At 39.3% G+C, this 17745-nt stretch overlaps 1 protein-coding gene across 1 annotated transcript in view; it reads left to right on the top strand.

Moving 5' to 3' along the window:
- Window positions 1-17745, top strand: part of GREB1L (GREB1 like retinoic acid receptor coactivator) — a 289801-nt gene that overhangs the window by 244747 nt on the left and 27309 nt on the right. Inside the window, exons 17-21 of the mRNA XM_054583433.1 lie at window positions 2184-2364; window positions 5105-5297; window positions 11665-11798; window positions 14645-14984; window positions 15428-15451. Of these exons, the coding sequence (XP_054439408.1) occupies window positions 2184-2364; window positions 5105-5297; window positions 11665-11798; window positions 14645-14984; window positions 15428-15451 (872 nt within the window). The remainder of the gene's footprint in view (window positions 1-2183; window positions 2365-5104; window positions 5298-11664; window positions 11799-14644; window positions 14985-15427; window positions 15452-17745) is intronic.

Raw genomic sequence — 17745 nt, forward strand, 5'->3', positions numbered from 1 at the left:
AAAATGTAAAGTTAAGGATGATCTACTAAAAATGCCCAGTGAGGAACAAAACAATCAATTACCTCTGATGTGCCTGCTCCCAACCCAAATTCACCACTGCAAAACACACTGGCTGCACAGTTACGGACTAATAGACTATGTTATATCTGAGATAACTACTTCATGGATTCAACCCGTCAAAGGTCTTTATTTCATTTGTTTTTAAATATAGTCAACTCTTAATGGTCCGCAAGATATTTTTCCTCTTTATGAATTAATCATGGTCTTTACATATTAGGAGGTCCTTAACTTGTACTCCTTATTTCCTAAGGGTAAACTTAGGAAATATCTACTAAGTTTCAACTGATTCTACTCTCCCCATTTTACAGATAAGGGAACAGAAACCCCCAGAGATTAAGCAGATCCCATCTGCCTCTGCTCGCCTCTGCCTACCTCTGCCCCCTAGTACTTTGTCTGCCATGATGATACTTGTCAGAATTATCCATCTTCTCCATCATGAGATTCATGAGCTCTTTGGCCTGCTGTCCTCTGTATTCCCAGGTCTAGCACAATACCTGTCAGGCTACCTGATACAAACTAGATGCTCAATAAATCACCATCAAATGTTGAATAAGTTTTACAAGCAAACCACGTTCAGAAAAATCAGAATGACTGCCAAATTGTTTGATTGCTTTTTGGAATTAATCATTAATGTTTGACTACATTTGGGTGGAAACTGAAAACAATCTCTGAGGAGCCTCCTAATGAAAAATGTTTGAAAGCAAAATTACCTTCTGTTCACCTTTTTTTATAGAATGAATTTTTCATATAGTAAAACATTTTTCCTTTTTAAAAAATATCACTTAGAGCTATTTGTATTATAGCATCTAGATGTTGATTGCTCATGGTTGTTCACTGAGCTGGTTTTATACTAAAAGAAAAGCTAGGTAAATAAAATTAAGTCAATAATTAATTCAAGTCTCTCTGTTTTATTTTTTAAATTCATTTTCTTAATTTTTTTTCATATAGTTCAGGCTGGTAGGGGTGACTGATACTAGATTCTAAATAGGTGTCCTTCAACCCTTGAAATCCAGGCTGGTCCTCAAGGACCATATCTAATCCCCAAATCAATCCAGTTCTTTCTGCTGCTTGTAGGGCCATGGGCTTGAGTCACCAGCTCCCATCTCAGATGGCTTAGCCCGCCCTCCGTGCTGCTAAGTGTCTGGGTGGGGAGGGGAGTTGTGTGCCCATATTTTCTTTGTTCCCCACCCCCACCCCCACCCCCGCAAGCTTTATTGAGCTACAATTGACAAATAACATTGTATAAGTTTAAGGTGTACAATGTGATGATTTGATACATGTATATTTTTGATATATTTACACACTAAGATTAGTTAATACATTCTTCACCTCACATAATTACCATTTTGTTTCCATTTTAAAGGAGAATTTGGTGCTTCAATTAGTAATCCCAACAACAGTTTCATGTGCCTAGAGCTATTTTAGATGTTTATATGTAGAAGTAAATTTATTATATACAAAAATAAGGATACAGTACTGAAGTTTCACAAGTTCTAACATTTTGATAATTTATTAATCTTGGGTAATTTAGTTCATTTTATTAATTTGATACATAATTCAACATCATTGAGGGCTTCCCATACTCTAGATACTGAGCAGAATGTCACTGTATGAAAATAAGTAAAATACTAAAAAAACCCTCATAATCTAGTTTTGGTATCTTTAAACCTCACATGGTATTTTCCTTTTTTGTTACATTTGTTTTGTTGCTAAATTTAGTATAAGGAAGGCCTATATTATTTTATTAGTTTGGCCAAGAGCTATACCCTGGTTTCACTTTTCCGAGTGACCTGTATAGTATTTGTTAGCTGCAGCACCTCATATGTAAATAGAATTTAATTAGACAGAGGGCTTATACTTTTAACTGTTTCTACCTAATGTATTAGATCATTTCCTGTTGTCATTTGTAGGAGGTGTGGGAGGAAGGGTGGGGTGTTCTCAAGAAAAGGAAATCTGGTATTTCCTTCTCAAAATTGTGGTGAGGAATATAAAAAGAAAAATATCTGCTCTGTAAACCTCTCTAAATGATTAGTACCCAGTATATCAGTTGACACTGAACTTAAATTTATCTCATTTATCTATATGTATGTAAAAATGCAAACTCTTTTTTTTCTTCTTGGTAGGTGTCCTTGTAGACTTGGGTCTGGAGGAAAATGGGACGGCTTATCAGAGAGCAGAGAAATATGTTGTTCGTCTAGACAATGAGATTCAAGCCAAGTTTGAAGTTTTCATGAGAAGAGTGAAACAGAACCCGTACACACTGTTTGTGCTAGTTCATGACAACTGCCATGTGGAACTAACGAGGTGATTGCTTCAGAGTGAGCAAATGCAATGTTTCTTCTACTGCAACAGTAGTTACATAATAAATTATTTAAAAGGTGATAATTTGAAAATCCAAGGACCCTAGCATTTGGCATCCTTATTTATTTATTCCTAACCTTTTTTTGTCTTTTAACTTTTCTTACCACTTTAATGTTGATTTTATTTTAATTATACTGTGGGTGAATTTACACTTTACTATTGAAAATACAATCTTATGAGCACTGTGAATATTGGCAGCTTCAAACATCAAGGAGGTTGAGGTCCGTGGGCTCCCAGCAGGGCCATGGGCTTGCCTCCTCACCCCCCTCACCCCAGTTCTTTTCCTGTTTTCCTTTTCCTTCTCTTCTATTCCTACCTCTGCTATTTCTTTTTCCTTGCCTTTTTTCTCCCCTCTTACCATTAACAGCAAGTAGAAATGCCACTTTAATGAGAGCTTGTTAATGAAAGAACAGTCCATGTGGCATGATGGAGCCAGTTTTGCTCCCAGATCAAATTACAGTAATGATCAGGTAGGGGGTATCTTTCCTCCTATGGATTAATAAGGCAAAGAATTTAAAGGGGTGGGGATAGTCCTCTAAGTGTTTATAGATTTTCTTTTTGGGGGGGACACAATGAGGTTAAGAATCTGGAAGTGTTTTTGTCTGTGCTTGAAGTTGCAAAAGTGCTTGTTCAGAAGCCAGAATGTGTTTGGCACTCCACAATACAAAATTTAGAGCCATGTGTAGATATAAGCAAGATCTTGCATAACTTGTTAGATTTTGCAGGAAGGAAGGGGGGGGAGGAAAGAGGGAGGGAATGAGGAAGGAAGGGAGAAGAAAGGGAAGAAAAGGGAAGGGAAGGGAAGAAGGAGAAAGAGAAGGAAGAAGGAAAAAGGAAGAAATTTTGCCCACATCCTGTTTAGTTACTGCCAGTGTTCTGTTGGGTAGGCCAAAAAGTTTGCTTAGTTTTTTCCATACGAAGGTTCAAATAGTGCTTAGTTGTCTTTAACTTCATTCAAAACAGTTTTGTTAGATTGTATAGTGACAACTGTCATATCAGCATGCATTTTTAAAAAAACTTATCAAAACTGGTGAATTTTTGTGCAGCAATTTTAATGTTGAAGACAGAAGAAGATACACATTTTCAGCATATTATGCTTTATTATTTCAAGAAAGGTAGCCCTGGCTGTGTTGCTCAGTGGATTGAGTGCCAGCCTGCAAACCAAAGAGTCGCTGATTCGATTCCCAGTCAGGGCACATGCCTTGGTTGCAGGCCAGGTCCCCAGTAGGGGGCGCACAAAAGGCAGCCACACATTGATGTTTGTCTCCCTTTCTTTCTCCCTTCCTTCCCCCTCTCTAAAAAATAAATAAATTTTAAAAAAAAAGAAAAAGAAAGGTAAAAACGCAACTGAAATACAAAAAAAGATTTGTGCAGTGTATGGGGAAGGTGGTGTGACTGTTCAAATGTGTCAAAAGTGGTTTACAGAGTTTCTTGGTACTATTGACATTTAGGCCAAATAATTACTTGCTGCGGGGATATCTTATACATTAAAAGATGTTTAGCAGCACCGTGGGCCTCTACCCACTAGAAGCCAATAGTGAGAGATAGCCAACATACTCAAAATATCCAAATCAATAAAGTTATTGATGAAAATGAAAAAGTGAAAAATGTGTCTTTTATTTTATGGAAAAAACTAAATGGACTTTTTGGCCAACCCAATATAAGCAGAATAGCTCACTGATGTTATGTACCTAGTCCTTGAAAGTTTGGAGTAATAGCTCTGAGGATTATGCATTGGGTCTCTCAGTATTTAATTCCCCAGGGCAACTTGGTACACCCAAATTGAACACAACTAAAGATGATTCAGAGATGTGAAAATTTTGGTCATGGGGAGGGGATAGGAGGAACCCTCCCTACAATCTATCAAAGTAATTTTCAACCTTTTTCATCTCATGGCACATGTAAATTAATTACTAAAATCCTGTGGCACACCAAAAAACATATTTATTGCTAATCTGACAAAAATAAGTATAATTTTGCGTCATTCACACTGCATGGCTATTGTTGTGTTGACTGTTGTTATTTTTTTTATTTGACAATCTGAGGGAAAAGAGGTCAGTACCCGTCACTAAAAAATCCCTTGCAGCACACCAGTTGAAAATCACTGGTCTAGCAACCTCGAAGGAAGAAAGAAAGTGGTATTAACACATGGGGGATCCCTGTGGCTTTGGAGCCTCTCTGGGGGTACAGAATATTGCACAGTGATAAGCATTACGCTTTGTTAGAGAAGCTCCCTCACTCAGGTGAGCTTTCAAACTGAAGTGATCCATCTCAGCTACAGATTTAGATATCCTTGGCTTAGATAATTGAGTTTACACTTTGGATAATAGATCAGGGGCAATTTGAAAAGGTGGGAGGAGATGCCTGAAATCTTTGTGAAAGAAGTAAGAAGGAGTACCCTTTCTGGTCTTCCAAATCAATTATTGTTGCTTCTACTCCTCCTCCCAAAAAACTAGAAAAAAAAGGAGCTAAAAAGTTACCTCCATTTTGATGTCTGCTTCTGTGTCTCATCAGTTTAATCAGGATGTTTTTGGGGTTTTTTTTTAATTAATTTATTTTTTTTTTCAAATACATTTGTCTCTACCTACCCCCGACCACTTTCCCCTGCCCCCCTCCCCCCACTCCCTCCCTCGACCCTCCCCCATAATCAGGATGTTTTAATGTGACTTTCAATATTTTACAGTGTTATTTCGGGCTCTCTGTCACACGGTGAACCTAGTCATGGATTGGCTGATAGAGTCATTAATTGCAGAGAAGTTCTGGAAGCTTTCAACCTCTTGGTGCTCCAGGTTAGCTCCTTCCCATACACTCTACAGACCCAGCAGTCTAGAATCAGCTCCAGCAATGAGGTTCACTGGATACAGCTGGACAGCACGGTAAGTCCTTGTTCTGCTCTCAGATACACAGCCATGATCTTAGTTCCCTGGGGGCAGAATCTTATAATAGTCATAGGTTTGTAAAATATCGCACACGAGTTCAAGAATCTGACTACATAATGCTTTATCTTCTAATAATTACAATTATGATAACATTAAAAACTAGAGAATAGTGTCTTACATAAAATTGATTAGGTGGTTCTCTTGTAGGATATCATCAGATACAAAATTACGCATCTTACATAGTTTGTCCCCCCCAAAAAAATGATGTAACCTGACACCATCACCAATATTATGGATTGTCTTTGTGCCTTAACTGATTCATTTCAATATGAGACCTGGAAATTTCATTGGCCTGCTGGGTGGCATCTCTGTCGTGTTTCTGTCTTTCTCATCTGCTTCACTGTTTAGTTACTCTCACGCTCCCCCACCATTTAGGTTTTTCCTTTTAATCAGGCTTCTTCTCAACATTGTATATATCCAGATCTTTATATTTTCTTACTTCAGTCCCAGTGACCTATAAACTATATGCTAAATATATCATCAAAGAAAAGAAATAAGAGTCTCACTTAAAAAACAATAAAGATTAGCCATTAAGCAATGGATCCTTTGTTTTAAAATATTGACATATTGGATATTAAAAATAAACATGTTTAAGTAAAAGATGCCAGAAATGTCTTACATAAGAATAGCTATTTATTCATTAACCCAGTGCATTTCACTACTATGAAGTAGGTAAGTTTTCCCTGACTTAGAACTCTTCTTTCTGAGTATTAGTTTTTCCTTGCTTGAGCAGTCAAGCAAGCTCAGGTCACTGATTCCCATTGCCATCAACAGTCCCTTCCTTCTGAGAACTGTCACAATGTGTTCACTATCACATACAAGTTTCTTTGAGCTTTCACTTTGCTGGTCACTTCTCCACCCAAGCTCCATCCATTGAATAGGTGGTCAAGTTATGTGTAAGGTAAGTGGCAACCACAGTTCTTTGCCTGTAAAGTGTAGGGCATGCCTACAGGCTACCCAAGAAGTTTCCCTGACACAGCATGGATTGCCAATAAAACTGATGAAAGGAAAAATTGTTTTTTAATCCAACAGATAGATCTCCTATTAAGTACTAAGTTTCAATATATTGTTGGCGAGGGTGCAGGAGAACTATCCTAATTTACCTTGTGGGTTCAGTCTTTTCCAGAGGGATTACACCAATGATAGGAAGAAGGACTCAGCTTCTGCTTTTATCTTCTCTTCAATAAAATAATAAGAGAAACAGGCTCAAATTAATTTTTCTTAAAATCATTGCTATGGTTTATGGTTAATTTTTAGGTATAATAATGGTAGTGTGGATATATTTTTAAATGGTTCTTATCTTAGAGATATCTAGTGAAATATTTATGAATTAAAGACATGATACCCAGGATTATATTCTAAATAATTGAGGGATGGAAGTTATTATACTCTAAAGTTTAAAAAGATCATTCCTATGAAATTGAGATCAACATAGAAAAAAGGTAAAAGATTGGATCTAATTTACAACTATAACTTTACACATTTAGTGGAGAAGATCCTAACATTTACCCTCCTTTAGTTTTCCTAAAGCAAATGGCCCATAGAAGGAATGACTGGGAAAACAAATTCAACTCAAAAAAATATTATTGAGCACTTGCGGGCTTGTTTTAGATTTTTCTAAGAACACACAGAGAGCTCATGGTTTATAGAAGAAAGCAAGGTACACATCAAAATCACTATTGTCCAAAGTAGAATAAGACATACGTAGGGAAAAGAGATTGGGCAGAGGCGGGGGGTTGTGGGGTAGGCAAAATGGGTGAATGAGGTCAAAAGGTACACACTTCCGTTATAACATAAACAAGTCTGGAAGATGTAATGTACAGATGGTGACTATAGTTAACAATACTGTATGGTATATTTGAAAGTTGCTAAGGAAGATCTTAAAAGTTCTTACCACAAGAGAAAAAATGTTCCCTGGTTGGGTGGCTCATCTGGTTAGAGCGTCATCCTGTATACCCACCAAAGGGTTGCAGGTTCAGTTCCTGGTCAGGGCACGTACTTATGTCGCGGATTTGACCCCTGGTCAAGGTGTGTACGGGAGGCAACAGATTGATGTTTTTCTCTCACATCGATGTTTCTCTCCCCTCCCCCCAATCCCTTCCTCTTTCTCTAAAATCGATAAACCTGTCTTTGGGTGAGGAAAAAAAAAATGAAGAAAAAGTTGTAACTGTGTGGTGATAGATGTTAAATAGACTTATTGTGGTAATCATTTCACAATATATATAAACATCGAATCATCACATTATACTAATATAATGTTATATGTAATATAATGTTATATGTCAATTATATCTCAATTTTTTGTATAATTTTTATTTGTCAGAAAAAAGCATAAAACAAAATAAAGTAAATAAGATAATTTTTTAAAAAACCAACAAAATTCTCTGGGAGTTAAAGGGAGGGAGAAGTCCCATCTATTGGGGAGCACCAGGAAAGGTGACAGAGAGGAAGGACAGAGCCGACCACCCAGGAGCAGCCACTCTGGGCAGCAGACAGCTGGGACTGGGCCACAGAGGAGAAAACACCAGTGTTTTTCAGAGGATACTTAGTGGAATTAAAAGGAATCTGGAAGTATACATATGGAGGCTAAAAGTAGAAGGCTGGCAAAGTTTACACTTCTTATACAAGCATTAGCAATTTCTTATCGTAGGCATAGTATTGTTAGAAATATCAGAATATACATATTTCTTTTTTTTTTTAAGATTTTATTTATTTATTTATAGATAGGGAAAGGGAGAGAGAGTGAAACATCAGTGTATGGTTGTATTTCGCATGCCCCGTGCTGGGAACTTGGCCTGCCACCCAGGCATGTGCCCTACACTGGGAATCAAATTGATGACCCTTTGGTTTGCAGGCCAGTACTCAATCCACTGAGCCACACAAGCTAAGGCAGAATATACATGTTTCTTTTATTTTTATATTAAGAATGTAAATGTACAGCTTCATGAATTTTCACAAACTTAACACACCCTTGAGACCAGCACCCAGATGATGAAATAGAACAGTACCACCACCTCAGAAGCCAGGCACTCACCCACCAAGGGAAAATCTTGTCTGGCCTCTTACACTATAGATTTGGCTTACCCAGTTTTGAACTTCATGTAAATTAAATCATTCAGTATACACTCTTTTGTGTCTGGTTTCTTTTGCTCCTTGTTTGTGAGATTCTTCTATATTTTGCATGAGTCATAAACAGTCGTTCTTATTGCTGTATATAGATTTCACTGGGTGACTTCACCACAGTTCCTTTATTCATCCTACTCATTTGTTTCAAATAGTGCTGCTATAAACATGTTAGCACATGCCTTTTAGTAGACATATGTATGCACTTCTGTTCTGTACCTGGGAGTGAAATTGCCGAGTCTTAGGGTACGCATGTGTTCAGCTTTGGGAGATACTAAGAGGCTTCATTTTAAAGCAGTACATTAACTGTAGAGGCTCAGTCAACATGATTAGAAATAGGGAGGTCATTCATCTGGCTTTTCTGATAATTTGGGTTAGAATTAATAAATATAATAATCAGAATAATGGTCCTGACAATAAAAAAGAATGGAAGAAATGGTAAATTTTCTAGAATTTGCTTATTGGGGAAGAGGGAAAAATCAGAGGTATCTTTGAGGTGAAGTCTTTAGTTGGAAAGAAGTCAAGAGGAAGAGTGATCATGGAGGGCAGATGAGACAGATTTTGAATGAGCTAAGACAGATGCGAGAGCATTGTAGCAAAAGCCAAATTGTAGGTTGGGTTTTTATGATGAGGATTTGGAATACTTTTCAAAATCAGTGATCACAAAAGCAGCTTGTGTAAATAAAATCATGAAAGAAAATAAGAAAACCTCCAAGATGGCAGTGAGGCCAAGAACTAACATGTGAAGGCTGTTGGGTTCGGCCTCTAGAGTCGGATGAAAAGCAGAGGCAGCAGTGGAAAAACAGGGAGCATTGCTGCAGTGGGTCACTGAGTAGATAGAACACTGGGAGGGGGGAGATTTTTTTTTTAAGATTTTATTTATTTTTAGAGAGATGGGAAGGGAGAGAGAAATAGAGAGAGAGAAATATCAATGTGCGAACCATACATCGACCAAGTTGCCTCTTGCACATCCCCATCCAGAGACCTGGCCTGCAACCCAGGCATGTGCCCTGACTGGGAATCAAACTGACAACCTTTTGGTTCGCAGGCCGGTGTTCAATCCACCTAACCACATTTCTATCTTATACACTTTAAGCTATGGTATTACCTTTATGAAACCAATTGGAGAGTGCTTAAAGAAAAATGTCAATACATAATAACTAAAATGTATATGCAACATGACAAGAAGAAATGACTGAAAAAGTAATGTGCAAAAGAGGAAGGAAAGCTATTTAAAAAAAAACAACAGATACATGAACTCAAAAATCTTATTAGCTTAAAGACAAGTGACTTGTCAGACATTTCAGGGTCTTTTGAGGAGACCTTTGTGTCACATCCCAAAGTAATTATTCATTTTCACAGTGATGACTGAGTCATTAAGAAGAGGGATAGATTAAATAATGTGTATTCTGTTTAAGAAGGCAGGAAAGTATACATTCTACTTTTAAAGTAAATTTTGTTTCTAAAAGGATAAGCTTTTAGGAATTACCATCATTAAATTCTGTCAGAAGAGTGTTCTGTAGTGGAGGAGTTTATTAGTTTGTTGATCTTCACAGAGTTTTATAGATAGCATACGTATCAGAGAGCTGCTTCAAGAAGGGGGAAATTTTACCTGTGATAGTACCAGCCTTAAAAATGCCATATTTCCAAAAATGTCTGAACAAAAGAAAGAGACAACAAACCATCTATATAATTACCCTCTGCCTTAAGAAAGCATGTCAACATTCCACTAATCACATATTAAGTTTATTTGAAGTGAAAAGAAATTTCAGTTATACCTCAGAGATGATTGTAGAGTTGGTATCAGGTTATATAATGAAACAAATTTTTTCAGCTTTATTGAGGTATAAGTGACAAAATTGTAAGATATTTAAAGTGTACATTGTGATGATTTGATATATGTCTGTATATATTAAAAAAGGATTCCTCCAATTAGATAATTAACAACAACCATCACTCTATATATTTCATTAAGGACATTTGAGTTCTTCTTCCTTGAAATTTAGCACATAGGTCATTAGATCATCATTCATACATTAGATCCAGAAACACTCATACGAAGTGTCCTTTTACCAACCTCTCCTATCACCCCCCCATACCCTCTGTTTCTGTGGGTTTGCTGTTTTTTTTAATGTCCCACATATAGGTGATACAATGCACTATTTGTCTTTCGCTGTCTATCTTATTTCACCTAGTGTAATGCCCTCAAGGCCCATCCATGTTGTTGCATGTGGCAGGATGTCCTTCTTTTTCATGGATGAATAATATTCCTATATATAGGTATATATCTGTTTATGTACATACATATATACAGGGTGGGGCAAAAGTAGGTTTATAGTGTGTGTGTGCACAGAACAGTTTATTCTTGTATCATTTATTAATGACTGTATTATTTTCCAGATGACAACTGTAAACCTACTTTTGCCCCACCCTCTATATCACATCTTTACTCATTCTTCCATTGACAGACACTTAAGTTGATTCTATACCTGGCTATTGTGAATAATGCTGCAGTGAAGAAGGGAGTGCAGATATCACTGACACCCTGACTTAATTCCCTTTGAATATATACCCAGAAGTAGAATTGCTGAAAGATGGTAGTTCTATTTTTAATTTCTTCAGGAATCTCCATACTGTTTTCCACAGTGGCTGCATTAGTTTATGTTCCCACCAACAGTACATAAGGGTTCCCTTTTCTCCACATCCTCACCAACACTTACTGCTTGTCTTTTGATGACCGCCATTGTAGCACGTGTGAGGTAGTGCTCATTGTGGTTTTGATTTGCAGTCCCCTGGGGGTTAATGATGTGAATCACCTTTTCGTGTACCTGTTGGCCATTTGTAGATTTTCTTTAGAAAAATGTCTATTTAATTCCTCTGACCAGTTGTTACTTGGATTTTTTTGTTACTGAGTTGTGTGAGTTGTTTATATATTTTGAATATCAACCACTTCCTCATCAGGTGTATGATTTGCAAATATTTCCTCTCATTTCATAGGCTGCCTTTTCATTTTGTTGATGGTTTCCTTTGCTGTGCAAAGCTTTTTAGTTTGCTGTAGTCCCACTTGTTTATTCAAATTTTTTAACCTTACAGGAAATAACCTATTACAGGATTTTCCCCATAAAAACCAAGACACATTGTATCCTGTCCTCACTGGGTTTTGCTCTGTATTTTGAATCAGGAGGACATGAGCTGCGAGGAAAAGCTGTACTTTGGCTTGAATGAGTACAGTAAGTCTCTACAGTGGGGGATCACAAGCCCACTTCTGAGATGTGATGAGACTTTTGAAAAAATGGTGAACACGCTCTTGGAGAGGTAAATAACATCTTCAAACTTTTCTTTAGCTGTACTTGCATATCTAAAGTAGCCAAAAGTCTTTTGTGTCAGTGCCACAGGGAGTGCGCAATTGTTGCAACAGCAGAATAAAAATAGCCTTTCCTAAAATGACCTTTTACTCATGTGGGTTTTCAGTGATCATCCAAGACCAACAAAGGAAACTAGAGACTCACAGGGAGACTTAGAGCCGCTCTCCGTGCCTTGAACCATCTCCCAAGCATGCTTCATTGCTACCACCCGGAGGTTACAAGGGCAGAGAGGGATTTGCTTATAAAAAGCCATTCCTCTGACGTGTGGCCTTCCCTACCATACACCACACACTTTTATATTTTCCCCTTTTTTCTCCTCTGTCCACCACAGGCAAGCATCCTTAGATGACCTAGTAAAAACTAAGTTTCACTGTGAGACCTTTGGAGTATAGACTGGAGAAAATTAAGGAACAATCAGATCTCTTGAGTTCAGTTCCTAGTGCTTCTTTTCCAGCCCCTGACCTTGGAAATTAAGGATCATGACTCTTCTGTCTCCTCTGCCTTGTTTTTATTCCCTAATTCCAGGTCAAACTCTGATAGAGTAAAGGGTTTTCCTGTTTTTTCATCTCTGATCTTGAATCATGGACTCAAAGAGCAGGTAGAGGCATTAGAATTCACCAAACCCAAGAGAGGTCCCTCCTCACCCTCCACGATATTCTTCTGACCACCCAATGATGGGTCAAGTAGCTCTTTTTTGATGATGCACATTCTAAGTTTTAGCAGCTCTAGTTCTTAAAACTTGTTCCAACTGATCACAAACCATCTATGTAACAACCTGCCCCATAACTTTGCTAAGAAAACAGAAAGAGAAATAAAAACGAGGACAGGTGGATGCATCCTATCCAGAAAGTTAAAATGCTGTGTCAGGAAAAGGAGCAGGCTTGAAGTAGGATTTTATATTTTTCACAGCTGCTAGATTTGAGAAGACTTAACTGACACTGTGACATTAATCCTTTCACAGCACATGTGATCATAGATTTCCAAAATCAGCTCATGAGCTTCCCCTGGAAGTGTTTCCCACCCACCTGGTACATCTGCCGGCTTGGAGTGTATCTTCAAGTAACATCATTCAGAGTTTCATAACTTGTATTTTAATGGGTGATCCCATCAACTTACAACTTTGTATTATAACTTTGGTGATGCAAAACTACAACTGCAGTTTAATGCAAACATAACAGATTGGGAAAACTGTTCACTTCTGCATTTATACTTCTGTCGGAGTGTGAAATCTAAAATGCTTGTATATGAAGGTTATTGTTTGTTCTGACTTTGGCTTTCCTGCATGGCCCAGCAAAAGATATTCAGCTTTAAATCAGATTGTCTGTGCTTACTTCTTCCAACCCAGTCACCCAAGCTAATAATGGCTATAATTTATTGAGTACTTGAAGGGACTGACCCAGGATTGACTGAACTGAAGGATTTCTTCACTTTTCCACAGTCTACTAAATCCTTGCAATGTAAGAAGCCATTGTGAGAACCCTGAATGAAACCTAGGCCCAGCTGTGTGTCTGAAGTTTGGACGAGCTTGGGCAAGTAGCTGAATATCTCTCCGCCCCTTTAACTCATTCTCATTCTATGAGAAGGTGGAGTGGTCAGCGCCCAGGGCATCTATGACCCTTTCCAATTCTATACTACTTCAAAACCACACAAATCAGTTGATCGCCCTCATTGGTATTTGCCCTAGGCTTTTCTGTGCAAGTCCAGTGAATCACTTGTTTTACTTTAAATAGAATTATAAAGTAGAACAAAGGTGAAGTCCTCCATTGGCCTACCCAGCTGCTAAGCAGCTATGTGTGCTACCAGCTGGCAACCAGAAAGAAAGTTCACAGACTCACCCCCATTTTGCCAGCACCAACTTACTTGACCAGCAGCTCTTCATGCCTTCAAGTGGGTCCTCTTTGCCCATGTATAGTCATTTTAACAGTAGGCCTGGCTTTCTGAGGCATAGCACAAAAATGAGAGATTTATTTTCTGCCTGCTCTGTTCTTGTAAAAACTGCCGATTTGAACAAAGTGGTTCTCTTACGTGGCAGTGCAGGCTGGTGGTTGGGGGTGGGAGGGGTGGTGATATGTCAAAGGGCATTTGAGTGAAGCCAGGACACAGCCCTGCTCCTTGCCAGGCTCCCTTTACTGAGCAGGCTCCAGTGATAGGGGAGGCTCTACCACTAGGGGGTGCTGTTTCTCCAGTCAGCTCCAAGTTTCCTCCAACACCAAGGCACAATTGCTGCTATCTGTGGGGCTAACCTCAAATTAGTAATAATAATTACTCTTTTTATGTCTGGTACTCTACAGACATGATATTAAAGTCTCAGTTTCCTTTAGCGCAATCATAAGAGACAAGCAGACAACATGCCACCATTCTAACTCAGTGCCACCAGCAAAAGGCAAGGATCCAGGATTAATCCATTATGACAATCTGACTAGACCAGTGCTTCCCAAAATTTAATGTGCATAGAGATCACCTAGGAATCTTGTCAAGGTGCAGATTCTGATTCAGTACATGTGGGGGGACTTGGCATTTCTAACAATCTCAGGTGGTGCTGCTGCTGCTGCGCAGGCCACACTCGGGGAAGCTGGGGTTGCATGACCGTCCCTAAACTTCTTTAACTTACTTGCCTACCCTAACAGGTTCTGACTCAAAGGCACTGGAATCTCAACTTTTCCTTCCAGCTCTGTGGGCTCCAAGGTTATCCTAGAGCTCAAGTCCACCACTGATCACTAACCCCTCCCGCCGTGGTTGGTCTGCATGCTGGCCAGCCTGTGGCCCGAGTGCCTAGCCCCCTGTGTTCTGTTGAAGGTACCCCAGGCTGCACAGCATGGTTGTCCGCTGCTACCTTCTCATCCAGCAGTACTCAGAGGCTCTGATGGCTCTCACCACTATGGCGTCCCTCCGAGACCACAGCACACCGGAGACACTCAGCATTATGGATGACCTCATCACCTCCCCAGGAAAAACCAAAAGTGGGAGGGGACACATGCTCATTATCAGGGTGCCCTCAGTGCAGCTGGCAATGTTAGCCAAGGAGCGGCTGCAGGAGGTGCGTGACAAGCTGGGGCTGCAGTACCGCTTTGAGATCATCCTTGGGAACCCTGCCTCTGAAGTCAGTGTTGCAACTCACTTTGTGGCGCGATTAAAGGTTAGCAATGGACAGACGTTTCTTCTTCGAAATTCCATTTGTTTCTGTTTTCCAGGAATCCCACGTAGGTGGCTCAGAAGCCTGAATTTTACAGGGTTTTGCACCTGTGTCAGTCTGATCTTCATGACAATGTTAAGGCTAAACTAAAGGACATGTTCACTTCCCTAGTTGAGACCAATTAAGATTCTGTCAGCCTCCCCACCCCCCGACCCTGCCCCAGCCCTTTTTAGCACGTGCATGCAGTTGGTCTTCCATACTCTCCAACTGCAGGTGCAAAAATGAGATGACCCAATTTGACCCCATGTTTATTGACCTTATTCGAGATGCATCTAGCCCACGGCCATCTCTTTTCTCAGTAATAATAAGGTAAGTTGTTGTCTCAGACCTCTGTGGGGTACACCTTTAAGAATCATCAACTCACTAATTCTTTTCTGTCCATCTAGCTTGTCTGCTCATGTCTAGAGTTGGTAAAGTATTCTGTTTTATCTTCAGTACTCATGTAGAACTATTCCCCACCCTCTTGCATGTGAATTTTTCCACAGCTTGTTGTTTCTTTGAACCTGCTTTGACCCTCAGCCCCAACACTTGGGCTGGAGTGAAACTCTCCCAGCACCCTGCACAGGGCCTCAGTGCATGAGCAAGCTCATTCCCCTCTGCACAGCCAGGGGATGCCTGCTTTTCCTCAGCACCTGCTGTTAGGCATGGGGAGTGAAGGAGAATTCGTAGGTCAACTAAAATGCTACTTTATGCTCTGCTCCTTATGTCCTGCTTGGGTTTCTCTGGGAACTTTCATAATCCAGGGTATCCTAGCCATTTAAAAGCATTTAATAAAATATTGCATGCGTGTCAGTATGGCACTGAGATAGGTATTGTATGTCTGACTTAGACCAACATGGTATCTGTGCCCTGCACACTAAATATAGAACTAAAGTGAGTTTACAATTCTTATTGTAAATTGAGCTTACAATTCTTATGAAAAGAATCATGTAGCCTTGAGGGATTTGCATTTTAATGCTGGGCTGAAGCTTTTCACCTGCAAAATGAGAGAGTTAGACTGTAAGATCTCTAAGGGCTCTAATTTTGGGATTATTATTTAGTGTTCACAAAGCATTTTGCAAATATAAACTTTTTACATTCTATAGCCAACCCAAATTGAATAAACCAAAATGCAAACAACATCTTATATTAGCTTGATAAGCAACAGGAACAAATATTAAATATAGAAACCCCTATATTTAGTGGAAATTGTAACATTTCTATTTCATCTGTAGAACGTTCACCATTTTAAATTATAGTCGACCACATTGCAGTGGAATTCCTAGGATGACTAACAAGTAAGAGTCCTGAAACTCTTCTTACAGTATAACTCATTGAGACATAGGTCTTAAGACAACATGAATGGTGCTAATGATGAAGAATCTGGAAAGGCAAATCCCCCACACTTGTTGCAGGGAGACCATTTTAAAATGTGAGGCTGTGGGGTCTTTGGTGGGTCTCAGTTGACACTGATCAAATGTAGCTATTACTAGAGTCTCAGGTCACTTGTTCAGACCCTTCAAAAGTGCCAATTACTAAGTCAGTATAAATCAGCGTATCCTAGTAATTTGCCCCTCTGAGCCATAGTTTTAAACCTGCAATCAAGACCTGAGGCTCTGAACCTGCCTGTCAGCACCTCAGAATCACCTGCAGGGCCTAGGAGGGTGATCAGTCTGCACAGCTGCTGTTCCAAGAGCTGCCAGAGTCAAAGGGGGTCTAGAAGCTGCTCTGTCTCAATTTGTGTGAGTACCTGCTGGACACCAACAACACAGAAGAGATTTCATATTTCCAAAACCACTGGATTACATTAATCCATCCTGTTAAAACTATGTAGTTGTGTGGAAGTGAAAATATGAAATCCTGTTATGTTCACATACTAAGCAACACTGTCATTTGCCAGGTGGTCTTGGCTTTACCTGTTGATTTCTAAGTTACCAGTCTCCTTGCCATGGTTAGGATGGCGTGGATATATATGCCTTTTATCTCTAGCCTTGGTTACAATCCCATGCCTCCTCTTCTATTAGATGGTCTTATTTTTCTGTTTCCCTCCAATTACCCTTTATGTATTTTGGTTAACTTGGAAGCAACGTGGTGCACTGGAAGGATACAAAGTTTAAGTCTAAATCAGTTCCCCTGGAAGACCTGTGAAGCTCCCTACTTCCCTTGAACTCAGCGCTCACCCAGCCCTCCATGCTGTGTGAAATGCCCCTGCAGCACCGTCATGCTGGGCGTGGTCAGTGGCCCTAAGAACCGCCGCCGTCATTCATTTAGGAGTCGCAATGTGATAGAAAAGCACTTCAGAGTGGTTTGGCTAACTCTGATTGGTCAAGAGTAAAAGCAAGATTTGTTTGATAAGCTTTTGAAAGTAAATCTTTGGTAATAAAACATAACAATCTGTTATCCCGTCATCGTGACCTGACCTCATTATTTGTGGAGGGACCCAGGCCTATGGATGGTTCCTGGGAGATAAAATATGTTCAGGGAGAACCCCACGTCAGGATGTCGTAAGTCCAATGTGATGACTATAAGTGAAATGAGTCCTATTTCCAGAATTGTTTGTTTTAAATCAGGTAAAGTCATGGTTCCCTTTGACATGAAAATGTATGAAAAACTGAATTCTAGTAGAGACATTTCTTCTAATATATTTTTAAAATCTTTTTGATAGATTGATTTTCTAAGACATTAAAAGTCTCAAACTTGTGAACAGTTATGTAGATCCACTGAT

The sequence above is a fragment of the Pteronotus mesoamericanus genome, unplaced genomic scaffold (genome assembly GCF_021234165.1).
Source record: "Pteronotus mesoamericanus isolate MK-2021 breed Mesoamerican mustached bat unplaced genomic scaffold, CSHL_Meso_final contig_74, whole genome shotgun sequence".
In the NCBI taxonomy this organism is placed as follows: Eukaryota; Metazoa; Chordata; class Mammalia; order Chiroptera; family Mormoopidae; genus Pteronotus; species Pteronotus mesoamericanus.